At 37.9% G+C, this 27,928-nt stretch overlaps 1 protein-coding gene across 1 annotated transcript; it reads right to left on the bottom strand.

Moving 5' to 3' along the window:
• Window positions 1-1,339: 1,339 nt before the first annotated feature.
• Window positions 1,340-25,362, bottom strand: LOC136239159 (uncharacterized). Its single transcript, XM_066029894.1, has 14 exons — window positions 25,207-25,362; window positions 25,141-25,154; window positions 24,921-25,094; window positions 18,063-18,263; window positions 17,601-17,826; window positions 16,930-17,012; window positions 13,916-13,995; window positions 13,158-13,492; window positions 12,045-12,108; window positions 11,935-11,985; window positions 10,066-10,685; window positions 9,683-9,778; window positions 9,348-9,630; window positions 1,340-1,866 (listed from the first exon to the last, which is right to left on the bottom strand). Exons 1-14 carry the CDS (start codon window positions 25,360-25,362, stop codon window positions 1,643-1,645), a joined length of 2,607 nt encoding a protein of 868 aa, XP_065885966.1. The 3' UTR covers window positions 1,340-1,642.
• Window positions 25,363-27,928: the final 2,566 nt, after the last annotated feature.

Below are 27,928 nucleotides of genomic sequence, written 5' to 3'. Positions count from 1 at the left end.
TCCTGGTAAGTAGTTCTAGCTTGTAATTGAAGAAACCTTTGGTTATGTCCACAAGTTGGCATAGTTCTCAATGTAAATATGGGTGGCTCAACAGGTGTGCTCACTATTTTATAACAATTCATTTATACTCCCTCTTCACTTCAAGTGTTGGTAGAATAAGATCCTTTAGCATCTCACTAACACTACTCTACTATAGTGATTACAGATGAACCATGCAGGCTGATTGATGCTACACTATATATATTTCAATCTTGTTTACCAGTGCTGATGTATATGGAGACAAGTAATCCCTATGACAAGGGATTACATAATCAATTGCAAGTATATTGTGAGAGGTAGTGAGTGAGGTTTAGATAAAAGTAATGCAATGTTTACAAGGGTTCTGGGACACATTTGTCTTGTATATAATATTATGTACATGAATCACAACAGTGAGATGAAATGTGCATACTGTTCTTCATTAAAGCTGTAAAACTAATTTTTACTTGTAACCTCAAACTCTCAATAGCATAGCCATGATTGAAGTAGACTTAACTACAGAAGTTCTGTTTCAAAATGTAAAGCAAGGCATATACAAATTATGGCAAACTTTACAAAACAGTCTTTACAATCTAAAATTGATTATGTTCCATTTTAGATTTTCTATTTCTAAAGATAGAAAATGGAAAATCTATTTCTGTGTTTTATCAATGACATTCCTGAAGGCATTACTAGCCTGTATGTTGATGACATATGCATGCATCTTATCCTATCCATAGGTGGCGGAAATAAAACCCCCCTTGGAATGATATGCCGAAAGTATCCTCCTTGGAATGAGGCTAAAAACCATGATAAAGATCGAGATACTCTAATAGAGCAGTCACTCTAATAAGGCAGTCACAGTATCAGACCAGTGAGTAGTGAGCTATGTAAGGATTTTTATGCAGTTTATTAGCTATAAATGTGTAGCTGGTGAGGTGGGCAGCTATTGTCAGCTGGCTGTGACCTTACCAAACCAGAGACAATGTATGTAGTCCATCAGTTCATTTATCCACCCCTGGTCAGCCCTCCCCCCCCCCCCCCCCCCCCCCATATCAACTACTTCCTCTGCCACTGATCCTATCTGCTTTAGTTATGTGGAATCTCACTTTAAAAAACTGATATGTGATTAAATACCTTGGTGTTCATATTGACAATTAGCAATAGTAAACATTGTTCAGTCTACCAAATGCTAATTACACCTATTGTCAGTAGTCTGGTCTGCTCTGCACCCTTGAGAATCTAAATGGATGAAAACAATCTCAACACCTGTAAAAAAATTTTTTTTTTTGCCATGTGGTGAGATTTGTCTAATTTTCATTGCTAGCTTCAACCACAACAACTATACACTGTTTCATACTTTTACACTATTTTTTACTTGTTTTACAACGAAGATACACAATAGTTGTTACAACAATGGAGTACACAACAGTTACAACAATATAGACAACAGTAGTTTAACGGGTTTTAAAATGATTAAGATACTTTAACAACAATATTGTAACAATATAGACAACAGTAGTTTAACGGGTTTTAAAATGATTAAGATACTTTAACAACAATATTTTGAGTAGTTTCACAGCAGTAGATATTATAGTAGTTCAACTAGTTTTACAACAATGTGTTACGTGATTGTAAACCGAGTGTTGGACTTGTCGTTCACTAGTATATTCAATTCCTCTTTCAGTAGAATAATTGGATTTATGTGAGTTGACACCGTTAGAATCCTGTTGCATGTGTTCACTGAGACACTCGCCTTGTCAGGGTTATCAGTAAACTCTATGTAAATAGTATTATCCTCATCTAAACTCATGCTCCCCGTACAATAGAGTAGAAAATTCAGCAATCCTAGCAAGGAATGAAATGTTATAGTGAAATATACCTTCAACAGTGCTTAATTTAACTCTTAAACCCACACATAACTTTTGGGGAATATGTGTTTACGTAACTTAAGTTTTTGCTCATGGTTTACTGTAAGGGTAAAACCCAAGATACCATTATAATCCTTATTACAACACAAGTAGAATGATGTAAATTGTATAGCCACAGTTTGAAAATTACAGTGGTTTGTTTAAGGCACACATACTTTTTACCTTTCTGATTCAGTTTGGTATTTAAGAGGGGTGTAGGTTACCTATCTCCTATATTTTAGAGGCTAGAAAGCACTATCACAGTGATGAAGCTGTATTTTATGAAGGAGACTACCAAGGATGGATTCATAGAAATGTGCAGGAATGACTTCTTCCATATTTAACAAATTGAGTGAGTCCAACTCATTCCTCATGTTTGTAACAAATGTTGTAAGAACTCAAATGCTAAGGGATGGCCAACAGTTTTCAGCCATTCCGTGAGCGTACAAACCATATGCTAGGAGGGAAGGGGGTCAGTAGAATCGCATGTACGCTTCTTTAAAAATTCAAACTTTGCTTATGTCATTCGAACAGAGTAGATTATAACGGTCGGCCATCAGATAGTCAGGGGGTATTTGTTAATATTTGAAGGCTACTTTATATATTTTGCCAATTCTTGTTTCTCTTTAGATTTGTCAATTTTAGATGTATATCTACCAATTCCAAGTTGTCTCCAAAGTTTTATATGGCTTCTTCGGTCTTTATCCATGCTATCAATTTTCACATAAACGTACATTTAAAATTTCCGATTATATGTACCACAATTAGACTGTGCTGTTCAATACATGTTACCTTTCATATTTCAGGTTACTATTGATACGAAATGCATTAAGTACCATAGAAGTGGAAAGTGAGTGGGGGGTACCCCCAATTGGCTAGCCCTGTAATCAATCACTGATGTTCAGATGATCTGATTGTACAACCACTTATGTTTTTTCAGAATCAGACAATCAATACAACAATTTATATGCATTTATCTGCTTACATACTGTACTTCTAAGTAGTAAATTAAAACCACGATCGTAATAAGCGCCTCTAGAATTATTTCTCGTAGTATTAAATGTGGATAACTTATAGAGAATGGACTGATGGAGTCAAACTACAGAAGTGAGTGTAGACTGCTGGATTTGATAGCATGCTTGCTTGCTGTCAACAATTCTGTTTTAGAGTGTTGGTTTATAAAAATTCTCCTGGGGGGAATCCCCAACTCCCCCTACCTCTAGTTTGGCATACTTTGCATGCTCAGCTCCCCCAACCATGAGGTGCTTGCTATGCCAATGAGTACACTGCATTTGGTGATGCTTAACTTAAAGATTTCGCAGATTGGACCGTTAAAATTTCAGTTTGTTCATTTTAAAAGGACAAATATTACTTCTGGCATTATGCAAATTAGAATTTCCAGACATACAAACATGATGGCATTTCACTTTGCAACTTTTGTTTTCTTCCAGATTGAAAACCAGTTCCGGTAATAACAAGAGCTAAACATGGAAGAAAGATGTATGATTTGTGACAAGACTGGTGGTGGGTCTTTTTCAGAAGCAAGTTCCACATCATTTGCAACAATCCTTAAATATTTAGAAGACTGGTCAAACCTGGGCAAACACATGAATGATTTCAGAAGAGTAAAGGACTTGAAATTTACCAAGGAGGTAATACGCAAGTACCACAAAGAGTGTTGCAAAGGCCTTTGTAACAAAACGCATTTAAGCAAGGCCCAAGAAAACATGAAAAAGACATAGTTTCAGCAATAGCTAAAAGCAAACGTGGAAGATCAAGTGATGAGCCATCTTCCTCAAAATTCAGGAAAACATTGTGTGTGTTCTGCCAACTAACCAGTATAGAGATTACGCACAGTGTTTCTTCTCCAGACATGGGACAGAAATTTCTAAATATAAAGAAAACAACTAAAAGTGATGATGTGCGTGCTAGGTTTGCTTTTCTGTACAATCCAAAGGATGCATTTGCACAAAGTATGAAGTATCACAGAAGCTGCTTAAGAAAAGAGACTCGAGCATCAGAAACTGTGGATTATTCTCCCTCAGAAGAAGAAAATATTGGCAAGGCTATTTGTGACATTGAAATAGTCCACATAGTAAAGTCCGAAATCATAGCCAACTGTGAATCCGAGTTCCCTTAAACTGACATGAATTCCATCCAAGATTCATACAGGTCTCTTCTTACAGAAAATAATGTGGCGTTCGACCCTGACACCAATTTTAAACCACACATAAAAGGCATTTTACTAGAGTCCATACCAGACATAGAATTTGCAAAACGGGGACCGAAACCAGAAATAGTGTTCTTGTCAAAAACAAAAGAAACATTAATGGCCAAGTTTTATGAAGATTCTGAACTTGATGAGGATATGGAATCTTTGTTTAAGGCATCTCAAATCATTCGTAAAGAGATATCAAGATTGGAGGACTGGAATTTTACAGGTTCCTTTGATGATTTTACAACACCTATGAAACTGCAGCAGTTGATGAGGTGGATAATCAGCGGTCCCCATACTGTTCTTAACGTAAATAGGGAGTTGCTAATAGAAAAATCCTCCAGAAACCTTGCTCAGCACATTGTTTCTTCATTTAGGTCAAGGCGGCAGGTGGCTTATGAGACAAAGACAGTTAGCAAATTTCAGAAGAGCAAGAAAACATCATTGACTCTTGGCTTAGGACTTACAACATATCAGACTAACAGGTCCAGGTCTGACATGGAAACCTTGAATGATTTGCAGCTTGCAGTAACATATGAAGATATACTAAAGACCACACCAAGAACAGCAATTGTAATCATGGAAGACATGAAAGAAAATTCACAAGGTATTCACATTCCTCCTTTTGTAAAGCAAGGGATTAGACCTTTGTTTGCCATTGATAACATTGACTTGGGAAGTGATGCAGGTTCTTTGCACGGAGCTGACTTACTTATTGCACAGAAGGATGAAGATGGAATTCCTATTCTTGGAAAGGATCTAAAACTTAATTTGAATATTCAAGACAAAGCTTTTAGACAATCACTAGGAATTACTTACTATGATTGTAATACAACAGAGAATCCCGTTGTATCTCACCCAACCTACAAACTGGATACACTGAGAGGCACATCATCTTCCTTTGTACAGGGTGGTGTCATCTGGCTACTTCTGTCTAGCTTGCAAGTATCACGGGTGACTGGTATAGGTGACACTAGTGCAGGTTCACAAGGGTTAGACTTGAATCAGGAGGATGTCGACCTGGCTTCAACGAATTTCTTCCATGAAGAATCAAGCATAGCTAAAAGTACCCCAGATGGTTCATTGCTTGGGGCTGGTACTTCAGATTCAACTGGTTCTCATGGTGCTAGTGACATTACACCCTTGCCATCACCAGACACGAGGAGTCAAAAGTCACCAACATGGTCCACATTCAATTTCTTGGTAAGTGAAAAAACTGCAAAGTGGAATGTTGGCATTGCCGTTCCCCTATTTACAAGAAGTCCCACTGAATGGCCAATGCTCTTCACAATTTTGAAGCAAGCTCAAAGAATCAATTGTCTCACAGTTGGAGAAGGAATTAGACCAGTCATAACTTTAGATGGTGATTTATATGACCGTGCAGTGAAGCTGAAGGATTACAAAAGTAACTGGTGCATCAGACTAGGGGCTCTCCATATCACTATGGCAGTGCTCAAGTGTTTGGGGAAGTACATAGAAGGGAGTGGCTTGGAATTAGCATGGGAAGAATCAGGTCTTTATGGATCGGCCACAGTACGACAGATATTGGATGGTCGCCACATATACAGATGCATTGAAGCTCACACAGTCACACTTGTTGCAGTGTTTACCCTCTATGTGGAAGCAATCTTTTCACATAAAGAAAGGGCAGAGTATGAGAACCAACTGAGTCAAATGTTGGATGCCTTTGCATTGTATTCAGAAGGAAAGACAGATGGCAAGGCTGAGAAATTTAAGTCAGAAGTGGTTGAAGTCAGAAAAGCTTTATCAGATAAGCATGTATTTGAACGTTTAGATGAGTGGAAACAGAGTGGCAAGGGCATCCAGAAATTTCTCACAAACTACATGGATCAGGTGCAGGTGCTACTGCTGTTCATTGCTGCAACACGAACATGCAACTGGAAGCTACACTTGGCTAAAATGGAAGAACTGTTGCCTTATTTCCATGCTCATGACCAGTACAACTATGGAAGATGGGGCCCATTATATGTAGCAGATATGTTGGAGCTGCAGACAACAGATCATGTGACATGGAAGTTTTTAGATGAAGGCAATTTTGCTATCTCGAAACACAATATTCCATTCAGTGCTATCGATCCAGACCATGGTATTGAACAAGAGCACAAGAAGATGAAGATCAAAGGAGGTTTCATTGGCATCACAGGTGATGAGCATGCTTTGGAGAAATATTTTATTATAGCTCCCACACTTGCCAGATTTGCACAAGAATTCAAGGATTATGCTGGAATTGAAATGAGACAACCTAGTTCTCTTCACCATGAGGTATTTGGAGAAAAGGGTAGTAGGATGATAGCAAATGCTGCAAAGATCATGAAGGTTGTAACCAGACAAGGAAATCCATTTCTAAAGGATGACATGTACAATCTAGTAACATTTGCTGTAGTCCCAAGCAATGTGGCCAGTAACATTGAAAACCGTGACAGGCTAGGAAGACAAGCTTTAGAAAAGTTTGTTTCTACAAGAATGACAGAGAAGACTGTTAAATTCTGGGACTCTCAAAAAAAGAACAACTGGTGCTACTTTAAAAACGTTGGTGCTACAGTACAGACAAAAGTCAATGACAAGTTCACTTCAATCAAACAAGAAAGAAAGCTTCTTTCCCAGTTACTTGTTGTGGCCAAGAGCAGGTCAAGCTTTGCAATTAAGGATGCAATAGGAGATTTTGAATTTAGTGTAGCCCCTCCTTCAAACTTCAGTCCAGATGGGTCAATGATAATGCTCTCAGGCAAATCACAAGTGGCATCCTTGATCCTCAATATGCCCCTTCCAGAAAGCACATCCACATCCAGCCTGCAAGGGGGAAGTCCTTTGGTGCTCATTATTGATGCCATGTGTATAGTAAACATGGTACCAAAAACACCTGACTTGCTTAAAGCTGTGCACTTTGCCAACAAGTTTGTTGATATTGTGGTAGGAATGGGTTCAGTGTATGATGAGCTGCGAGTTGTTTTTGATCAGTATATCCCTGGCTCCTTGAAGGAAACAACACGTGACAAGAGAATTCTAAAGGTGACATCAATCCGATACCACGTGAATGATGACACTGAAATCAAAAACCTCAAGACATTTCTTTCACATATTGAGACAAAAGCAGAACTCACCAAGTACCTATCAGACAAGCTTATGACATACTATAAAGACCGAGGCCAAAAGCTGATTGTCATGCATCACACAACGATTGAAGCTAACGTTCCTCTGTCTGTGGCTGTCTGTATGCCAGAGATGGAAGCTGGTGGGCACAATCTTGAAGAAGGGGATCAGCTTGTACTTTTAAATGCATTTGATGTGATGTACAAGAACCCAAATGCTACCCTGGATGTGTTTTCTGTGGATACAGATGTCTTCGTACTTCTTACAGGTCACTGCATAAAGCTTCCCAGGTCCACCACTCTCATCAGAAAGAAAGGTGAAAGAATATCGATTTATGAGACCTACAAGAAGCTTGGACATAAGCGAACTGAAGCACTAATAGGCTGGTATGCCTTCAAAGGGACAGAGATAATACTGGGTCATTTGCTGGCAAGGGTGTAGCAAGTCACTTCAAAGCTTTTACGGAAGCTGATGATCAAATTCTGGGAGCTTTTTCCAAATTTGGACTCACAGATGAAATGTGACCGGGCCTGCGATAATAGGGCATGTGGGCACATGATTTTTGCCTACTTTTTCACACTTTCATCACTCATAACTTTTTGTACCATTATGCTATGGTATTGCAACTTTTAGCTCTTAGTTAGCATTTAATTGGCATCATGATGCAAGTTACAGAATGCAAAATGACTATTTCAGTACTGAGATATGATCTGTAGAGTCATGGGGTGTAGTTTGTGCCCACATGCCCTGTTTTCGCAGGCCTGGTCACAAATGCCGAATGGAATACTTGACCAAATGGAGCGATATCTATGTCTGCTGTATGGACGAAGTAACAAGAACTTATGTTCTGTGCGAGAGCTTAGATGGACACTGTTTGCCCAAAAAAGTAAGGAAGGTGCACGGTTGCCTCCAACCTTGGGAACACTAGTTCCTCATACATGGAGAGCATATCATATGGCACTGGTATGGAAGGCTTCCCAGAAACCCTGTCTGAAACTTCCTTCACCCACATGCTACTACTGGCAGTTAGAGGATGACAGACTGAAACCATGCAGTCTACTGTATCAAGGCTTCAGCTCCTGAAGCTCTGCTAGCACTCAGGAAGTGTAACTGCAAGACATACTGCACTAGAAAGTCCTGTGGCTGTTTAAAAAATCAGTTGCCTTGTTCAGATCTGTGCGGGTGTGGAGATGAATGCCAAAACAGTGCTCATGATAGGCCAGAGGATACAGATGAGGCACTCTAAGATAAATATAAAGATGATAATTATTCACACATTTCAGACTTAATGATTTTAATGATTTTCCCATCACTTATATTAGGATTGGTTTTTAGTATTGTATGCTTAGAAATCGATAGTGTGTTTGTTATCTAATACTAATGCTTTCAAGTCTTAGGGTGTGAAATTCAGATTTTATGATGTGGTCAAGCTTGTTTTTAACCTTGGTCTTAGTAATGACAGAGAGAAACTTGATTTATTGTCATATGAAATATTACATATCTGATGTGGATTTACCATGTATCACTTATGTGGCGGTTTCAGTGCATTTAATGCTCGGTTTTAATTTTTTTAAATCCAATACTGAAAATGGTCTTTAAAACTTTGGAGACAAGGTGAATTTTGTTCATTGGAATGTTAATAAAGAAAAAGTACTGAAAAAATAGAGTTGGCAAAATTTATAAAGTAGATTACATTTGCTGACTGACTAAGAAATTTACTGAATGCAGTACATGTGTTTAATATGCACTACTCAAAAGCATCAAAATGATAAGATCCCTAAAAGACAAAACAAACACCATACATGAATTTTGCAATATTAAAAAGTATCCGTGTGTTAGTTCTGTTATACAATACATCCATGTGTCAACATTTATACAGTACGCTTTGGGCTGGGGGGGGGGGGGGGGGGGGGAGGTTTAGAAAAAGAGTACTCTTTGTACACTTGCAAAAAGGCTGAAAATTGTGGACTATCCCTAACATTGCTTCACTCAAAAAAAAATCCCTGAAGGTTTTTGGTTTTCCTTAAAAATAATTAGCCTAAACTCAATAACTTCAATCCCATTTATTTGTGTATTCTCAATAATATGCATACCTTTTTCATCACAGCTATCCAAATAGATGCCGATTATATGTAATATTCTTTGTTTAATGGAATCTTCTCCAGGTGGAGTCAATGTTTTTATTGCTTCCTTTACCCTTGCTGATGACACTGGTTCACCAATAAACAAAGGTTCAAATACTTTGGGGTTGGAACACATTACACGCTTCATCTTGAAGGAGTCCAAACCTTCCATTATGGCATCTAGGTAAGCTTTTCTTTTAACTAATCCATCATATATCAGCATGATTTCGCAGATTTCTTCTTCGTAGCTTAACTAAAACATGGAATTATAACTAGTGGTACAAATGCTAGACTATGAGACTTACTCTAAAAGGGATATCTCTTCCTCCACTTTCTATCAGGTAGTCTTCCATCTCTTGAGAATCAACAAGTTGATTTAATTCCTTATTAGAACTACTTATCTGTACAAATATAATAGTAATCAGTGAAGGAACAAATGAATGCTTGCACATAGTTACCTAATAACACCACAGTGGAACTGGTTTGTGCTAATTTTTACCAAAAAAAGGCCACCTCTACAAATCATCAACTTTGTAGTACACATTGGCAAATAATTTTATGCTGTGTTAACACCAGGCAGATCTATTTTTCTTTCAAATATAGGCTGATTACTAGTTTAATTAAGGCTTGGTTAGCACATGGAAGATCCACTGAAGTGTAACACACATGTAGTGCAAGTTACACGCACCTCTTTTACATAATATGATACTTTTTCAGAAGCATCATCCAATTCCAAATTTATAATGGCTGTATTTAGATCTCCACACATGTAACAGTACATTACACGTGACAAAGGAAAGCCTATGGTGCTCATTATTATGCTGTGGCCAATCATAGTTCCAATAGTCTTGAGAATTCCAGAGGATAAGGAGGACACTGTACACACTGGTCTTACATGGGAACCATCGCCCTCAAAGAAATCCATGTGTCCACTTGACAACTTCTGGTACACGCGAGAGAAAAAATCTCTTCTAATGCCTCCAACACCAATGCCTGGAGCAGCCAACATTTCTATTACGATTCCTTTCCTAATATTAAGCCTGGGGCTTTTATAAAACTGCAATGCCGCAGATACATTATCTTCAATCGTGTTGTTCACGTAAATTTTAGGCAAATACCCTGTGTCATCAAACTCCATCGTTGTTTTCATCATTTCCAATACAGCATGTAAGGTTCCATGATTGTCAATTAAACAATTAAAGGTTGTAGCAAAATTCATGTTAGAAAGCTCATAGATGGATGCTACATACTCTGGGTTAAGTTCTGGGGCTGCAGCTCTAAGTTGACCAAGGTCACTTGTGATCAAATCTGTAGAATTATTGATGCATTAAAATAAACAGTTAATAATTTTACATAATGCAAATGGATAATTCTGTAACTAAGGGACTTCCTGTGGCGTAGCCAGGAAAAAAATTTACCAAGGCAAAGTTTATACATTGGCGTAATTGAGAGAGTCAGCTTCTGACTCATCTGATTCACAAACACTTTCACGTTTCAGGTATGTTCAACAGCCAATTAAGTTTGGGTGGTACAGCATTTGTAGGTTGATTCTCTGGTTGGATGGACAAAACTATTTCAGAGCATTTTTCTACATGTCAAAAGTACTGAATGCTCCAGCTTAGTTAATGTTACAGTATACCATGCTTCAATTACTAGACTAACCCAATACAAAAACTTGACTTGCTCCAGAGATATTTTGAGTGGTCCGGCCATCCATGGACTACAAAGGAGGTCATAGTCATGCACACTATACTTTTATAGATATTTAAGTTAAAGATTATCTCTTTCATGTGATGCTCAACTGCACATCAAGCTAGGGAATATGGGGGCATGCTCCCTCAAGAAAAATTTTGAAATATATATTATGATGACAACCTTTTTGATATAAATTCAAGTAGCTGAAAAGTGGGTCCAGCCTTTGCCAGACCTTGTCACCATGGCAGCGGCGGAGGAAGTAGTTGATATGAGGGGGGCTGGGCTGACCCAGACTTATTTCTGTAGTTTGGTAAGGTGAGACCAAAAAAAAAAAAAAAATAAAAAAAAAATAAAAAAAAAATAAAGAAAAAGGAAGGTCACAACCAACTGACAAGAGCTTTTCACCTCACCAGCTACCATTTCTAGCTGATAAACTACATAAAAATCCTTTCATAGCTCGCTACACACTGACTACTTTATTAGAGTGACTGCTCTATTAGAGTATCTCGATCTTTATCACGGTTTTCAGCCCCACTCCAAGAAAGATAATTTCGGTGTGATATCATTCTGAGGGGGGGCTTTAGCCCCCTAGCCCCCCCCTTTCCGCCGCCTATGCACCATGGGCTCTGGCCCTGCTTAGTACTACATCCATATAGATTCTATTATGTGTGATACAGTACTGAATGCTGTTGTTGTAACGTTTGAGTAGAAAATTCAGGGCGCCACTGAAAACTCAGGCCTACTGAGCCTGAATTGAACATTTTTACCAAGGCAGCTGACTTCATGTAGCACTTGGAGATTTGATTTTTAACTTCTGATACATTACGCACACATATGCATACTTTAAGTAGGTAAGCCATACCTGGAGTTATTCTTGTTGTAAAGGTGTTCCCACTCCCACCACTTTCTGTAGCTACAAGCAATACAGAAAAATCCATGGACTCCAAGTAGATCAAGTAGGAGAACCTATACCTGTATTCACTGTTGTCGTGGAAGTGGAACTCCCACTATTTCCTGAATACCATTCGCAGATTCCCTAATACATAGTATGTGGCCTTGGTAATTAATCTTAGTGTATATTATTATTATTATTATTTATTACAGGTAATTTATAAGGCTAAACAGCCTGTTACACCTGATCAACAGGTAAAAAAAGTACAAGTAGACTAATTACATACATTTATACATAGTGTTAGATGAATATTGGTCAATAAATTTCTTAAAATCATCAACTGATGCTGCACATGCTACTTCTTGGGGTAAATTATTCCATGGTTCAACAACTCTTCTTGTAAAAAAATATTTCCTGGCATCTGTTCTTGAAAAATATTTAAATAGCTTAAATTTATGACCTCTGGTATGGGTAATGGGTGAAAAAGTAAAAAAATCAGAATGGTCTATATCATACTTATCATGTAGCATATTGTAGACAGCAATCATGTCACCTCTATAATGTCTATAATGTAATGATGGCAAGTTAAGTACTTTCAATCGTTCCTCGTAGTCAAGATTTCTTATAGATTTGATCATTCTAGTTGCTTTCCGTTGGATTTTTTCTAATTTTTGGATGTCTGTTTTATAGTAAGGTCCCCAAACCAAGTTACCATATTCTAAAATAGGACGTACTATTGATTTGTATAAACATATAAATGAATCTACAGAAATATCCGAAAAGGTCTGTTTAATAAGGCCAAGAAGTCTATTAGCCTTATTAACCACTGCCGAACACTGACTATGAAACTTGAGATTGCAATCAATCAACACCCCCAAATCCTTTTCCTCATTTACTTTAACAATGTCCATCCCATCCATCTTATAACAATATCTTGGATTAAACTGACCTATATGTAGTATTTTACATTTAGAAATGTTGAAAGGCAACTGCCACATTACTGACCATTCAATGCAAGCATTAATATCATCTTGCAGGGAGGATATTGGGTTAGCACGACTAATGCTGGAATATATTTTTGTGTCATCTGCAAATAAAAGAACTTTATTCCTTAATAATGATGGCAGATCATTGATGAAAATTGCAAAGAAGAGAGGACCCAAGACTGATCCTTGAGGTATTCCACTTATTACATCACTCCAACCAGACATTGAACCATTCACAGAAACTCTTTGTCTGCGTCCTTTCAAAAAGTCTTGTATCCAATTAAACAGATCACCTCTCAAACCATATGCATAAATCTTTTTGAGCAACCTTTCATGAGGAACAAAGTCAAAAGCCTTCTTAAAGTCAAGGTACAAAACATCTACTGAATTACCACTGTCCAAAGTCTCTGTCCAATCATCAAGTGCACACAGTAACTGTGTCATACAAGACTTGCGAGGGAGGAATCCGTGTTGACATGGTGACATCAAATTGTTGTTAAACAAATGCTCTAACATTCCCTCACGAATAGTAGATTCGAAAACTTTGGAAACAACAGATGTTAAACTTACAGGACGGTAATTACAGGGTGAAGATTTGTTTCCTTTCTTGAAAATTGGGATAGTATAGCCACATCATCCAAACGCGTAGGAATGATTTTCAGAGTGGAGGGCCAAAGATAGCCATAACCAGTCAACCATAAACTGATCAACGTCCCATTGATACGGCTCCTTTGTACCCAATTCATACATGCGTTTATATAAAGGTGTTGTGGGGTATGTTGTAACTAGCTAATAGTACTACACCTATACTGCATAGTTATCTCTTCACTCCCCATCCTGCTAACGGTTGCTATGCTCCTCTACACCTACTGATGCACGTACAGTATTTATTACGTGAAAAATCATGTTCAGGTGAAGGTCTTCTCTTTATGTGAGCTTTACATACTTCACACTACAAGGATTACAGCATTGATAGTTGTTATCCGCAAACTGAAACATCGTTGCCTTTAAGGAACTACAAGCTGGGATGTCTGCTGTAGCCAAACTGAGTGTAGATCACATAAATGCCACACCACGTTCACGGTTGGCCACTTTCATTTTCAGCATACTTGTTCGTTTCTCTTGATAAATCTTCACCACCAAGTCCTAGTTTAATCGTCGGTAGTCACCAAATCCCATACACTCACACACTACAGTGAGACTGCCCTCTTAGACTTAGATCTGTTACCACCCTCAATTAGAGTTAAATCTTTCCCACATCATATAATGACGGATGTGGCACTCTTTCTACTGTTTAAACTTCTCACTGCACGGGATCCAGGAAATACTTTGAACAACAGATATCAATGCAAGCATGAAAGAAGTAAAATTACAGGCGCTTTTGTATAGTATATTGAATGGCTTGACAGCTGTGGTGGACTGATGATGCCACACCCCAGAGTGCTTTTGCGTGGTGGTTGTATGGCTTCTCATATGGAGGTATGTATTTCTTTGTGTATATATAACTGTCTGAATGACTACTAGTACTTGGTCCAAAAAGTGGGGGTTGGACAAAACATGCTTTGAAAATAGTGTGAGGGCCATGCCCCCCCCCCACAAGTCCCAATAGATATTATCCATTGAGTATAAAGGCAGTGCCCACCAGCGTTGAAACCGGGTCGGGTCATCCGGGTCACATTTTCTCCGGGTCATCCGGGTCTGACCCGGTTTACAATTTATCCGGGTCTGACCCGGATTGGATCATGTGAGAAACGAAATTGTTCGTTTGACAATGTGGAAACTTCTAAACGCTATCGTGTAGCTCTTTTGTGAGCCACGCCCACTTATTGCATTACCAACATACGCGAGGGTAGCTATTGTCAGTAGGTGAAGACCTTTTTTTTTTTTTTTTCTTTTCTTTTTTTTTTTGATCTTCAACCTACAGATAGGCTGAAGCTGCAATATTTACTCAACACGAATTGAACGCTCAAAATGTAGACTCGTTCGCTCGCTCGAGACTAGCCGAAACACGTCTCGGCTTTAATTAATCCGGGTCACATCCGGGTCACATCCGGGTCAGTGGGTCATCCGGGTCAGCAGTAGTGACCCGGTTTCAACGTTGGTGCCCACACAGAAAGTTATATACACATGGGAGGGTATTTGCAGTGCACAATGGGATGCTGCTTTTATAAAACATCCAAATGCTTTGATGTCTAGTTTTTGGCTCTTGGGGTTATAGGACCAGGAGATCTAAGGCTAACCACCAACCAACACATCACACCCAGTTACTATATAGACAGAACAGGCATTGCCAACATGAGTCCACCAGTCCAGTGAAACCTGTATATACACCTTGGGACTGACCAAAAGTATCCTGATTATCAAGGTGTCCTGGTTTTCCAAATCTGCTTACATGCTAAGGGATATTTTGGGACCATTACCAAGTGTCCAGATTATGCAGGTGTCCTGATTAGCAGGTTCCACTACAACACACAATACCAGAGATTCATCAATTTTAAAATTCCTTACATATTGCAAATTAAGGGGTAGTTGGAAAAGGCGGATACGGTCGGACGCGGACATTTTCAAAAAGCACTTTTACATTTATGCAGTATCTGCTTTTACATTTATGTAAGTTATTTTTCATACCTAATGCTGTTTTTACAGCAGTCTTCGCTTCGAGACCCAGGCGTCGATCCTTTCATAGCGCTTATCCATTTATAAGCGCACGTGCGAAGGACTAGACCAGCACTCCACAGCATGCCAAAGACCATAATGGTGTTGTACACATGTTCTAAAGTCTAATACAGAGTTATATAGTTGTAGAGATTAGCTTGTATGCCCCATGCAACTTAGCTTAGCAGGCCAAATCCACAATCTTACGCCTTTTAGTATAAGGCGCAGGCGCTTATACCAAGTGTTGAGGATTTCAAGGACCTGGCCTACGAGATTAAGTTGGAACATGCTAGATTAATCTCTGTGACTCTGAATTAGATTTCTAGAGCACGTATACAACACTATAATGGTCTTTAGAGTGCTAGTCTATCCTTCGCACGTGCGCTTATAAATGGATAAGCGCTATGAAAAGATCGACGCCTGGGTCTGGAGGCGAAGACTACTGTAAAAACAGCGTTAGGTATGAAAAATAACTGTTATATAAATGTAAAAGTCCTTTTTGAAAATGTCCGTGTCCGCGTCCGCGTCCGACCGTATCCGTCTTTTCCAACTACCCCACATTAAGTTGTTTACTAAAACTACCCAGTGCATGGGAGGTGGGTTGTCACACTCCAAATAGCCTACAAGAAAGAGGTGGGACCTAGCAACCTTAACATCTTTGTGGTGGTCCTTGTTTATGTGTATAGCAACTGGTGGTATTGACTTAGTCTGGCGCCGCCCGCCCCTTCGCAAAAAGTAAGGGTCTGGTGAAATACAAATACCTAATCATTTCAAAAGGAATTCAATTAGACAGCGTACGTATTGCTTGTTACGTCAGATGATTGCACTTCAATTCGAACAAAAGCATTGTGTTGCCAAGGCGATTTCTGTGTGAACGTCATTGGCATGCACTAATTGGCTAGCGCCAAATCTGGGCGCTAGAAATGATTTAGTATCTGTATTTCACCAGACCCTTACTTTATGCGAAGGGGCGGGTGGCACCAGACTAGTATTGATTGTCAACAGTCTCTGGCTTTCAACCATGCATGCACATGCACTAATGGATACTGGCATGGGCAGATAGCTAAATAAAGATTTAACATCTGCTGTTTACTGATAATAAAGGGCTATGATAGCTAATTGATTTGATCTGAGCTTTTAAAAAAGTTTTGAATATGAAATGATATGAAATTTTTATTTAGCTATCTGCTAATGTCAGTATCCATTAGAGCATATGCATGCATGGTTGAAAGCCAGAGACTGTTGACAATCAACACCACCAGTTGCTATACACACAAACAAACAAGGACCACCACAAAGTTAACATATACAACACAGAACATACCATAATTCCACATGCTTTAGGAGTTGAGTCAAAGGAAACAACTCGTCACAATTATTGCAATATTCTGATGGCTCAATGTTGCTCTACATGTATGGAAAACAGCATAAACTTATAGGTAATGTCTTCTTGAGCTAACTGAAAATTTAATGTTCAAATTAATGGATTACTTCAATACTCAGCCATTGCCATGATAACAATTACAGGATTGTTATAGTAACATCAAATGATTCACATAAATTATTTACGTCCTTTTAAGTTACTTGTGACAGTCTTCACACACATTTAGCTAGCATGAGTATTTTGTAACAATTTAGCAAAAACATTGTGTATACAATTATGTGACAAGAGTATATAGTTAGCTAACTATATGTGTACACAGATTATAATCACCTGCTGTTGATTATCCATTGAATTAGTAATAGCCGAGGTAATATTTGACTGTAAAGGTCTTACGTAGAGTCGCGAAGACTTGAGTATATCTTTTAAGTATCTAGTTGTGAAGCCACCCCTGGGCGACTCAATCAGCACCAACTCATGTGCCACTTTACTTGGTCTTAGTAGTGTGTACCCGCCTGTATGTTCCAGAATCAGAAATGTTTCCTTAAGTTTTTGTCTATGTAAAACGCGTCTCCTTCAATGTCAAATAGAATTTCTTTCAAAATTAAGCCTACAGCACCCATCATCATCAACTCCTCGTAACTTGGTATTTTTGCTGCATCCATCTTTCGCAGGACCATAGTGTCTTTCTTCCACACAAAGGTTTTAGCAATCATTTTAGCAGAACCTTTTCCTTTAGTACCGCGGCGACTGGCCGCGTAGTGGTCAGGGTTATAAGTAGCCGCCACACTAGGAACGTAACCTCCAGCCGAGGTGCCAGTACAAGATCCTGCAGTGCAACTGAGAGATGTGCCGCTGAATAATTTTTTTTTTGCTTAAGATAAGCGTTGCCAGGTGGCCTCTGCTGCCCATATACCATCAGTTGCGCAGGGGCTGATCGCACCCCTGCTACTGAAGCACGCGGCAAGTAGTGACCAGTAGTGGCACTAGCTATAGGGAGGGATGTTGGGGTCACTGTGTAACGAGACACTGGGGATGCCTCACACTGGGGATGCCTCACACTGGGGATGCCTCACACTGGGGATGCCTCCGGCATTGGCCAACCACGATAATCAGTAGAAGCAGAGGTAGAAGCACCAGCTGTATCCGAGAACGAGTGATTGCCATCTATGTTGCCATCTTCAGCGTCACCTCGAGCGTCACACCGCAGGTCGCCTCCATGGCCACTAGCTTCCAGTGCATATAACGCTTTACGCAGTACGTCGGACGCTGACTCTCTGGAATTCATGATATAGCTTAGAACTATGAACGATGGACTCTTCCAATTGTAAAAGACTCGGTAAAAGAAATTACAACAAACAAATGCGGTTTGCAGCAATATGATTGGCTGTTCGTGACATTCATGACAACATTATGTCAGCTTCTAGTCACGTGATACATAATGCAGACATACATGAAGGGGTCGCACGTGAGCCAGAAAGCTCCAAGTTGAAATGTGCGATTAGTGTACTCTGTAAGCTCTATATTGTCTGTATTTTTGCTGTTAATACATTGAGTGCTTGCTGGTGAGCCTAGTTTACTTTGAGAACAACGAAGGGGGTCGCGGCGAGATGCACGACTAGTCTAGGCAAGTGCCTGAGAAGCTACTCATTGCAGTGGGACTGATGATTCAGCATTTCCAATAGAACTAGAGTGCAAAGCTACAGTTAGTGTACATGTATACAGTTACTCTTTGGTTTCAATTTATTGTTGTGTATCAGAAAAATAGAATGTCATATTAGAAATGCATGCACCTACTCCCATGCGGGCAAGGACGAATAATACAAGGGGATATGACCCAACCGTAAGTCTAATTCCTGTACAGTGAGGCAAAATTGTAGGTCTACCCCCTTCCTTTCTCCATTCAGTATCTCAATCCTTTGTTACATTAATTCCACAGAACATAAATCTTTATCTAATCCCCTAATTATTCCCCTTTTTCCTGAATGGAGAAAAACTTTGATAGATGCATTACACCCTCTGTATAACATCAGGATTACTGTATATGAAGCATTGACAAGCCTCCAGAATTGAAGTGAAACTTCATTGGCAGTTTCAGCCTGTTGCTATTAGTGTGGAACATAGGAGTCTACATGTTGGTCTACTCCCTGTCTTTCCTATACACAGGATGTACAGGCTTAAAAGACTCAAGAGGGTTTGGCTTGTACAATGGCAAGTACATGTACAGAGTAATGCTTTTGTCATTCTTATTGAATAATACTATTATGATAGAGTGACTGATTGTGGTTCGTCAATAACTGTGATGATGAATACATTGTGGTGTGTAAGATAGTGAGTAAGCTAGGCCTTTTATAAATGAAATTGATTATTACGATTGGTGGCTGATGTGCTAATTTGGAAGGCTTGTACATTCTTAAGAAACCACCAGATGATCTTACCAACACTTAACTTCTCCACTACAAGGATGGGGTTATGAAATTGTTTATGAAGCAGGTAGTAGCTAACTGAAACAATCACATGCCCACAACATGGATCAAGAGGGTGGCTACTTAAGTTGCTCTCAATAAGGTCTGGTATATCATTGGCTGCATTTAGGGGGGGTGCTTTGGGGGCTGAAGCACCCTCTCCAAAATTTTACCATGTGCTAGCTAGAAAGATAGTAGAAGCTACAGTATACAGGTGCAGTTGTATCTAAAGCATGAAAACATGGAAAGAGTAAAAGAAGAGCTAAATCTCTTCTAGGAATCAAACATTGAAATACTCTAATAGAACAGTCAACTACTCTAATAGAACATTCATCATTAAGAACAAAGACCAACTCCCATGCACTTTGAACTTATACTGCGGCATTTATGTTGTGCCCTTTATATGAAAGCTAGTTGCCACTGCTAGAAAATAATGATGTCACTTGGTTCACAATTGCTTATTTGATAAGGTTCAGTCAATATTATTGCCAAATTCAATCCCAAAAAGCTAAATTTGCAAAAAAATTCCTGTGAGGGCATGCTCCAAGACCTCTTAGATAAATGCCCCTAGCTTAGCACCCCCCTTGGAAAATCCTAGATATGCCCCTGCTTGGGGTACTCCACTCTTGATGACAATCCAATCATACAGACAACCATCGACTACCACTCTTTGAAAACAGTTTGTAAGAAAATTTGGTAGCCATAAAGATAGATCTCCACTATTACCCAAGTTTAACGATTAGTAAATCTACAATGTGGGACATAGTCAAGTGCTCTACTATAATACGCATATGTATATAGAATATATTACATCATGACACCATATCCCTAATTCCTTTTCAGTATTAGTATTAATTATTGTAACAGGTAAAGAAGGCTCGTAAAGCCTGATCTTTACAAAAAAAGTAACTTATTATTACAGAGCAAAAACTATAAATACAATTGTACAGCAAACCAACTAATTGATGAATTTCATAACAAAAGTTGCCCCTAGCAACCTGAATTTTACAATGTTTAGGGGTAAATGTCTATAGTAACAACTCCAAATTTTAAAAGAATAGCATATATATAGGTCATGAGATATAACATTTTAAAGTTTGTTGTTTTTCCATACATTGTCTATGAGATGGGGCAATCACATAAATAATGTGTGGGAAAACAACAAATTCAATTAATATCATTTCTCATTAGCTATTTGTAGGTGTGAATCTCACAATTAACTTCTCCAAATTTTAGACTATATAGATCATAAGATATGACATTTTGAAAATTTTTCATACATTATCCATGTGATTGCCCAAAAGGGGAAACTGTTACCCCTTCCCATGGGAAAACTGCAAACTTTAAAATGTCATATCTCGATCATGACCTATACCGGTATATACTATCCTTTTAAACACTGATGCTCCGTGACCTCATTATTAAGGCTACCTTTTTATGGTGACCATGTCAAAGAGGTCACAGGAGAGCTTCATAACCTCATGAGACCATGCACCTCAGTAATAAAGCTACTTTTTGGTTGCATCATTATGAGTGTGTCTATTGATTGAGTTTACTACATATAATTTTTCCACTAAAATATAGCTGCGTAAGCAAATTCCCTCCTTATAGGGATGTACATGCATACATAGTATTAGTATGTCACTATGGCTTCCATGAATACAAACTGCTACAAAACGTAAACAGACACTATTTCCAAACTGATCAAAAGAGCACTATGTTGAAGACGCTTGGTATAAACCTCAGTAATATCTCTAATTAGGCATGTACAAATTGTGGCATGATTACTAATATCTGTCTACAATAACGATCAAAAATTGTGTGCATGTGTGTGTTATGTGTGTATGTATGTCATGTAGTTTGCTTAATAGTCAACTAAATTAGGTATATCATACACCAAATAATTATTGTTCAATTATTTTTACACAGGATGAAGAGGAATATGGCATAGTCTTAGACTGGGAAAGTCCTCATGTGCATGCTTGACAACGATGATGTAAACTTAGTACAAGTTCCCCGTATTTCTTGCCCACTATCTGATGAAGCCTACTATCTGTTACTTTCCTTGATAAATCCACTTGCTGAGTCTGAGGTGTATGCTGAGGATTTGTATGTCAGAGTTCTACAATTTGTTACAATGTACCAAATTGTGTAGTTATAGGTATTATGTGTACTGCATGGTTGTTCTGAAATCATTAAGTTAAAAACACTATTGATGTTATGGCATGCCAAGCATGATACTTTAAAGTGCTAATATCTAATTATAAAGTCAACCAACTCTCCGCTGCATGTGATGTTCGTAATATACATTTGTACATGCTGGAGTAGCTATTAAGGAATTTGTATAATATTATATTGTAACAATGAAATCTGTAGCTCTCTGCTGTAGGAGATAAGAAATAAAGTTTATTGAAATCACCTTATAGCCCTATGTAACCTGTACCAATTAAAGCACTTTAATGGCTGCTTTAACAGATACCTGCTCTTTACTTGTGGCTGCAAAAGAATTCAGCTATATATATGTGCATATTTGGAAAACACTATAATTATTGTTACCCTCCAGGCACAAAATTACATAGAAACTTTTTGAAAAGCTGATGCTTGATTATGTATGGAGTTCGACAGTATGATGAATCAGCACTGTAATTTTTTATTGGCAACTATGTGTCTATAGATACTGTGCTTTAAGTAAAGTACTAACAGTAGCTTTACTGATATAATCTAACTAGGACACTTAATTTTGTAAAATATAGTTGCAAAATACTTGTGCTGTATAATTCAAAATACACATACTGTGCGTGTACTCATAGTGTGTCAGTAGACAGTACAATGGACTTTTGTTTCAGTATATAGAATACATTTTGAATGGGTATTAAACATTTCAGAGCCAAGTTTAAAGCTTAGCATTCTACAAAGTTAAGTATACTGAAATAGTGTAATTAGCCATATAGCAATAGAAAGTTTTTCACATAAAGCATGGACACATACCAGTCACAATATATTACTCTACATAACATATCAGTCCTACACCGTACAGCTATGGCAGGTACCAGTGCTAAGATAAAAATACCTTCACAAGATACATAGCATTTATGTTTCAGTCACGTTTTGCCATTAAAAATATCTTATAGGCACGCAGTGTAGATAAAATTATCTATATGTATATATACATTTGTTAGTATTGAACACAGTTACAAGCCACTTTGGCTTGAACAAGAGATTCTACCCCACCATGCAGTCTCCAATTACCTTGAGTACAGTCACCTAAATAAATTACGTAATCCACCAAGAGTTATAACAAAATAATCTTTTCTGGCCAATTCCATTGTATCAACTTTGCAATTGCATATAATAGTTGGTCTAAAGTAATTACTGGTACTTGAGCAGAATTTAATCCCTGTACAGCTTGTTGAATGACATCCATGGAATGCCTTATCATCACTACTGACTTGGAATCCTCATTGAATAATGGCTGCATACACCATGGTTCTTCAGTTTGAAACATAGCTACCAACTATGTTCATATTCAAGAATGGTTAATCTCAACATGACGCATCCTGCAACTGCTATATTGCAATCCACAAAACCAAGTGAGTATATATTTTCATTGGCAATTGACCAGGCTCACGAGCAACACAATGCTGCTGTACAAAGTGTGACAGTGGAGCTATTGGTCTTACATAAAATTCTGAAGCTCTCAGATGCTGGATGGTGGCTGGTCCAGAGATGGTAAGAATAACTACAGAATTTGAAATATGCATTGAAAAGGTACATGACATTGCATCATGATGTTGCATGCTTCACAAAGTTTGCCTTTACGAGATGGTCACCGATCTAGATAACTAGAAGCCATTATGGACAACTTTTCCAGTAGTCAGCAGTTCATCCAAGGAGCTACTGAGTTGTGGATGCAAGAAAAGGTGCAGAAGACAGTTCAAGTGCATAAAAACAGCTCTACAATGTACTGCCCTGTGCCAGTGTGGTGGAGATTGCAATGATAACCTACGTTATCACTTGAAGAATGGTACCATTTTGTTTAGTATGATAATTGAACATGGAACAGTAAGCATAATGTTTGAACAGAACAAGATACAGATCCAATCCAAACGTTAAATTGCTCCTTGTAGTGTGCCCTTCAATTCAATACCCACACTGATTGCAATTGTTTACAATTTCTAAACATCATACTGTATTAATTAATGTGCAAAAATCAAAGTTGCATGGAGGTGGCTTCACTGCTAAACACTTACTAAATGAAGCACTGTAATTCTTTCATGCTTGTACATAACCCTAAATTTGTGCACAAATCTGCCTAACAATTTATAGTGGTTAGCTGTGCAATGTTGAGGGCAACTTGTTCAGTTAAACATCATTGCAAAACCATAAACTTCAGCCAATTTTCTGCAGGTTTGCAATATTAATATTATTTGTAGTGGCTTGCCATATGGCTAATTGTGCATCTTGATAACCAACTGCAGCGACATTACATAATTTGAAGACAAGCACTATGAAGACTTTGTGCATAGAATGTATACGTAAACTTCACATGCACGAACCCTACGTGCGCAATCATTTTGTTTTCTTAAATATGGTGATCCTCTGAACCTGTCACACAATTGTTCTGGCACTACCATTGATATATTCCATAGCTGTAATAGTGGGTATAAAGAGCCTGATGGATATTGTTGACTTGCATGATATGCAGCCCAAGATATGTTGCTATCCTGAATCTTGATTGATATTCAGAAATTTTCTTTGACTTGACTAAGCCTCTTATTAAAAACAACATTCTAATGCAGTTAGCTTTTGATTGTAATAACTTCACCCAAATCTTTTGTAGTGCCTGATTAAAATCTTGGTACTGAAATCACTTTGATAAAAGTGGTCAGCTTTGGGAAATGAAACATCCATTTTCGATTCTACCAATGGCTGAACATTGGTGTATGATGCTGGGAGCTCCAACGGTGCCTTTGTTCTGGATGACTGATCAATCATACAACCCTGTTTGTGGGACACAAGTTTCATTTTCAAAGATAGCATGTTGGAATAGTGAAAAGAATCTTTGAACTATGGTTGTGGTCAATGTTGTCAATTGCTGCTGTAATAGAGACTCCTTCATGTAAATTCATAGTACAGGCATGCCACATTTTCAGAATGATATTGCCCACATTCATTGCTATTGATATTTCCCATTACATGGTCATATGAAGTGGACAATCCCAGTTTAAATAGTGACTCTGTTAGATCACACTCCTGTGTTCTTGCATGCATAAACAATCCCACTTCAATTGGAAGTGGAGTCTGCTCTGATAAATACTCGTACTCTTTGCAAACAGAAGTGTTATAATTATTGCATGTGACAACTGTGTTGGACTTAATGTTGGGCTATTGTGAATCATATCTGCTAGTGTCAGTAAATAGACTTGATTTGGCAGTCATGATCAAAATGAGTCAGTAAACTTTGCTTACATTTCTAAGATATTTCTTTGAACAATCTGGGCTGCTCTTGCCAGACATATAGCATCATTGTCAAAGTCCAACTCACATGCTTTAAGCAGAGCTGGACCCAGATCATCATCAAAAGTAAGGAACACATCTCGTCTTTTCTTGTTGGCTTCATGCTCTGGAAATTGAGCTAAAATGCTATTTTTGAGGTCAGCACTGTGAGTATGACTATTTAGTTGAACACCAAGTTGCTCTAATCTAGACAAATAAAGTTTGATAGCTTAAAAACTGGAGCCACATTAGCACTCACTCTTATATCATCAATGTATGCCACCAATTCTGCCAAGGCAATGCCAAGATTAAAATTATCACTTTGATCACAATTATCTTTAACATCTAATGCAGCTGCTCTGTTGTAAAGTGACGCCAAACATTTAGGATGATATTTAACTTCCAATGCAATCATGTCTCCAGCACTCAACTTAGCTGATGAAAGACATTCATCTTGAAGATCGTGTGCATATTTTCGCACACATGAGTCCAGGTTGTAGCTTTATGGAGTGATTCAGATCTACTTTTAAAGCAAAAAAGCAGATGCTTTTGCTATCAGTATGCTTTGGTGCGTGTACTTTCTGCAAGGAACAATCTCAAGCTCAGGTTCATCTGCTATAGAGCATTTTTTCTGCTTTCTTTAGCTTTGTTGCACTGAATGTATTGTAGCATGATTTGTGCCACATAACCTGATTATATATTATTGCTGCTTGACTGCTTCCATGCCATTTCCTTCATCCAAATGGTCTAAATCTACAGGCGTTATTAAAAAATAGGTATGGCTATGCGCTGCAGTAAAACAAGCATAGCTTACACAGCACTGTGACAAAGTTGTAGCTGTTTATAAACATTGCAAAAAGTTCTTTCATGCTTTGGCTTTTCAAGAGATTTATGGTTATCATAACAAACAAAAATCAATACATAAGTTATCTAGCTACTTGATTGCCACATGTTCTGCCTGCTATACTGTGAAATAGGCTACAGAATGATGTGTAGTATGATTATTTGAAAATTAGTCCTGAAAGTGCCTGTTGGTAATAGCTACCTCTAAACGTATCTGCCAGTTGTATGCAGCCATTCAGTGTATGTTGTATATATAGTGAATATACCATACTTGATAAATTAAAGATTAAAACTTAATTATTGCCACTTACTGTATACAAACCTGTTAATACCAGCTGTTTAGCCATGGAAGCAATTGTAAGGTGCAGGAAGATCCATTAAAACTTAAAAGTGGTCAGACGTTGGGAATTTGAACCTGATACTACAGGGCTAGTGAGTTACTTTGGTTACTAGTGACAGAAGGAAAAATGGTAATCTAGCCAGCATGAAAACTTTTAGTAGACAAAGAAACCTGGAAATTATATATTGAGTACTGTGGCTGCTCTATTAGAATTCTTGGCTGCTCTATTAAAGTATTTCAATCTTTTCAACTCAGTGCCCTTAACTTTTTCCAAGTCACATATACTTAAGCTAATGCCTGTAATAATAATACTAGTCCACACAAATTGGAACTCTAAATTATACATGCAGGCAAGTGACCAGAACCTAAGATATGACTTGGTGTGGCCTAATTCATAAACTATCAATCATGATATGCGCTTCATAGGAAATGAATGTCACTTGTCCAATTTGAAATTTGTTGCTTCCCTTTTGACCATCAATTTTAAAATCTTTATAAAGCACAATGTTTTCTGATATTGAGTCAAGTCATACACCTATCAAGGCTTTACAAACGAACAAGGCACAATTAGTGTAGTGGTTGGCTATGCAAATAGACATTGAACCTATGTATCATAATTATTACAATTTGTTGACTGCAATCTTCACCATAAGCATGTCAAGCTGTGAAAAATGGTGCAGCCTTAAAAAGCCTGGGTGAAAAAGTTGTGAAATCAAAGGTGGCGGCCAAGAAATGGCTGCAATGATGTTAATGCTAAAAAACTTTAATATGTACAGCCATTGTTAATAAATTTTAGCATCAACATCGTTACAGCCATTTCTTGGTTGCCACCTTTGATTTCACAACTTTTTCACCCAGGCTTTTTAAGGCTGCACCATTTTTTCACAGCTTGGCTGTTTTTGTGTGGATATTATTATGTCCACAGACCTTTAATGCAGCCCTTTGCCTGCATTAAAAAGCATGTAAATAAGTAAATAATTGCTTATGATGTCATCTTCTATTTGTGATGTTGTAATAAGTAATTCTTTGTATTCTTTACACAATATTTAAGGATAATTCTGAAATCCTGGTAATATGTGTCAGCATATGACGGGTACTACTCCATTGTATAGTAGCTTGTGTTGCACTGCCCCACTAGCTATATGACACAACTATATTCTGCTGTATGGTAACTTGTGTTACAGATGAGACCTGTTATATTCTGCGGTATAGTATCCTGTGTATCACAATGTCACACTGTATGACATATGATGCATGCTGCCATGCATGTATAATATAAACTAAAAGTATTTTCAGTAACCTATATAGGTATGTATGTTTTAATTACCTAAAACTATAGCTAAAAGTTATATAACTGAAGAAAAACAGAGTAATTTCCATTGCTAAATCTAAAAAGGAAGACTAAACTATAACATAACTAAAATCAAAACATTGCTATACACTATAACTAAAACTAAAAGGTTTAAGTAAAGAAACAAAGAAAATAGCTATAGCTAAAACTGAAACAACAAAGAGAATATAACCATAACTAAATCTTAGTAGAGCGGCTAAGCAAAAATATCATTCACTTTTTGATATAAGCACCAAACTTGGTATAACATTTGCTTAATTCATACTATTTCATATTAGATACAGTGCCATTAAAATTACAAATCATATTGCACTCAAAGAATCTGACAAGTAAAATCAATAGAAAATGTATTGGGGAAGCTATAAACATGCTCAATAGTAAATATACTGAAACTTTGCATTTGAATAGATGAACAAGGGATGGTCATATCCAAAAGCTGATCAAGGG

This window comes from Dysidea avara, chromosome 11 (genome assembly GCF_963678975.1).
Source record: "Dysidea avara chromosome 11, odDysAvar1.4, whole genome shotgun sequence".
In the NCBI taxonomy this organism is placed as follows: domain Eukaryota; kingdom Metazoa; phylum Porifera; class Demospongiae; order Dictyoceratida; family Dysideidae; genus Dysidea; species Dysidea avara.
The sequence above is the reverse complement of the archived record's forward strand: the minus strand, read 5'-3'. Positions and strand labels throughout refer to the sequence as shown.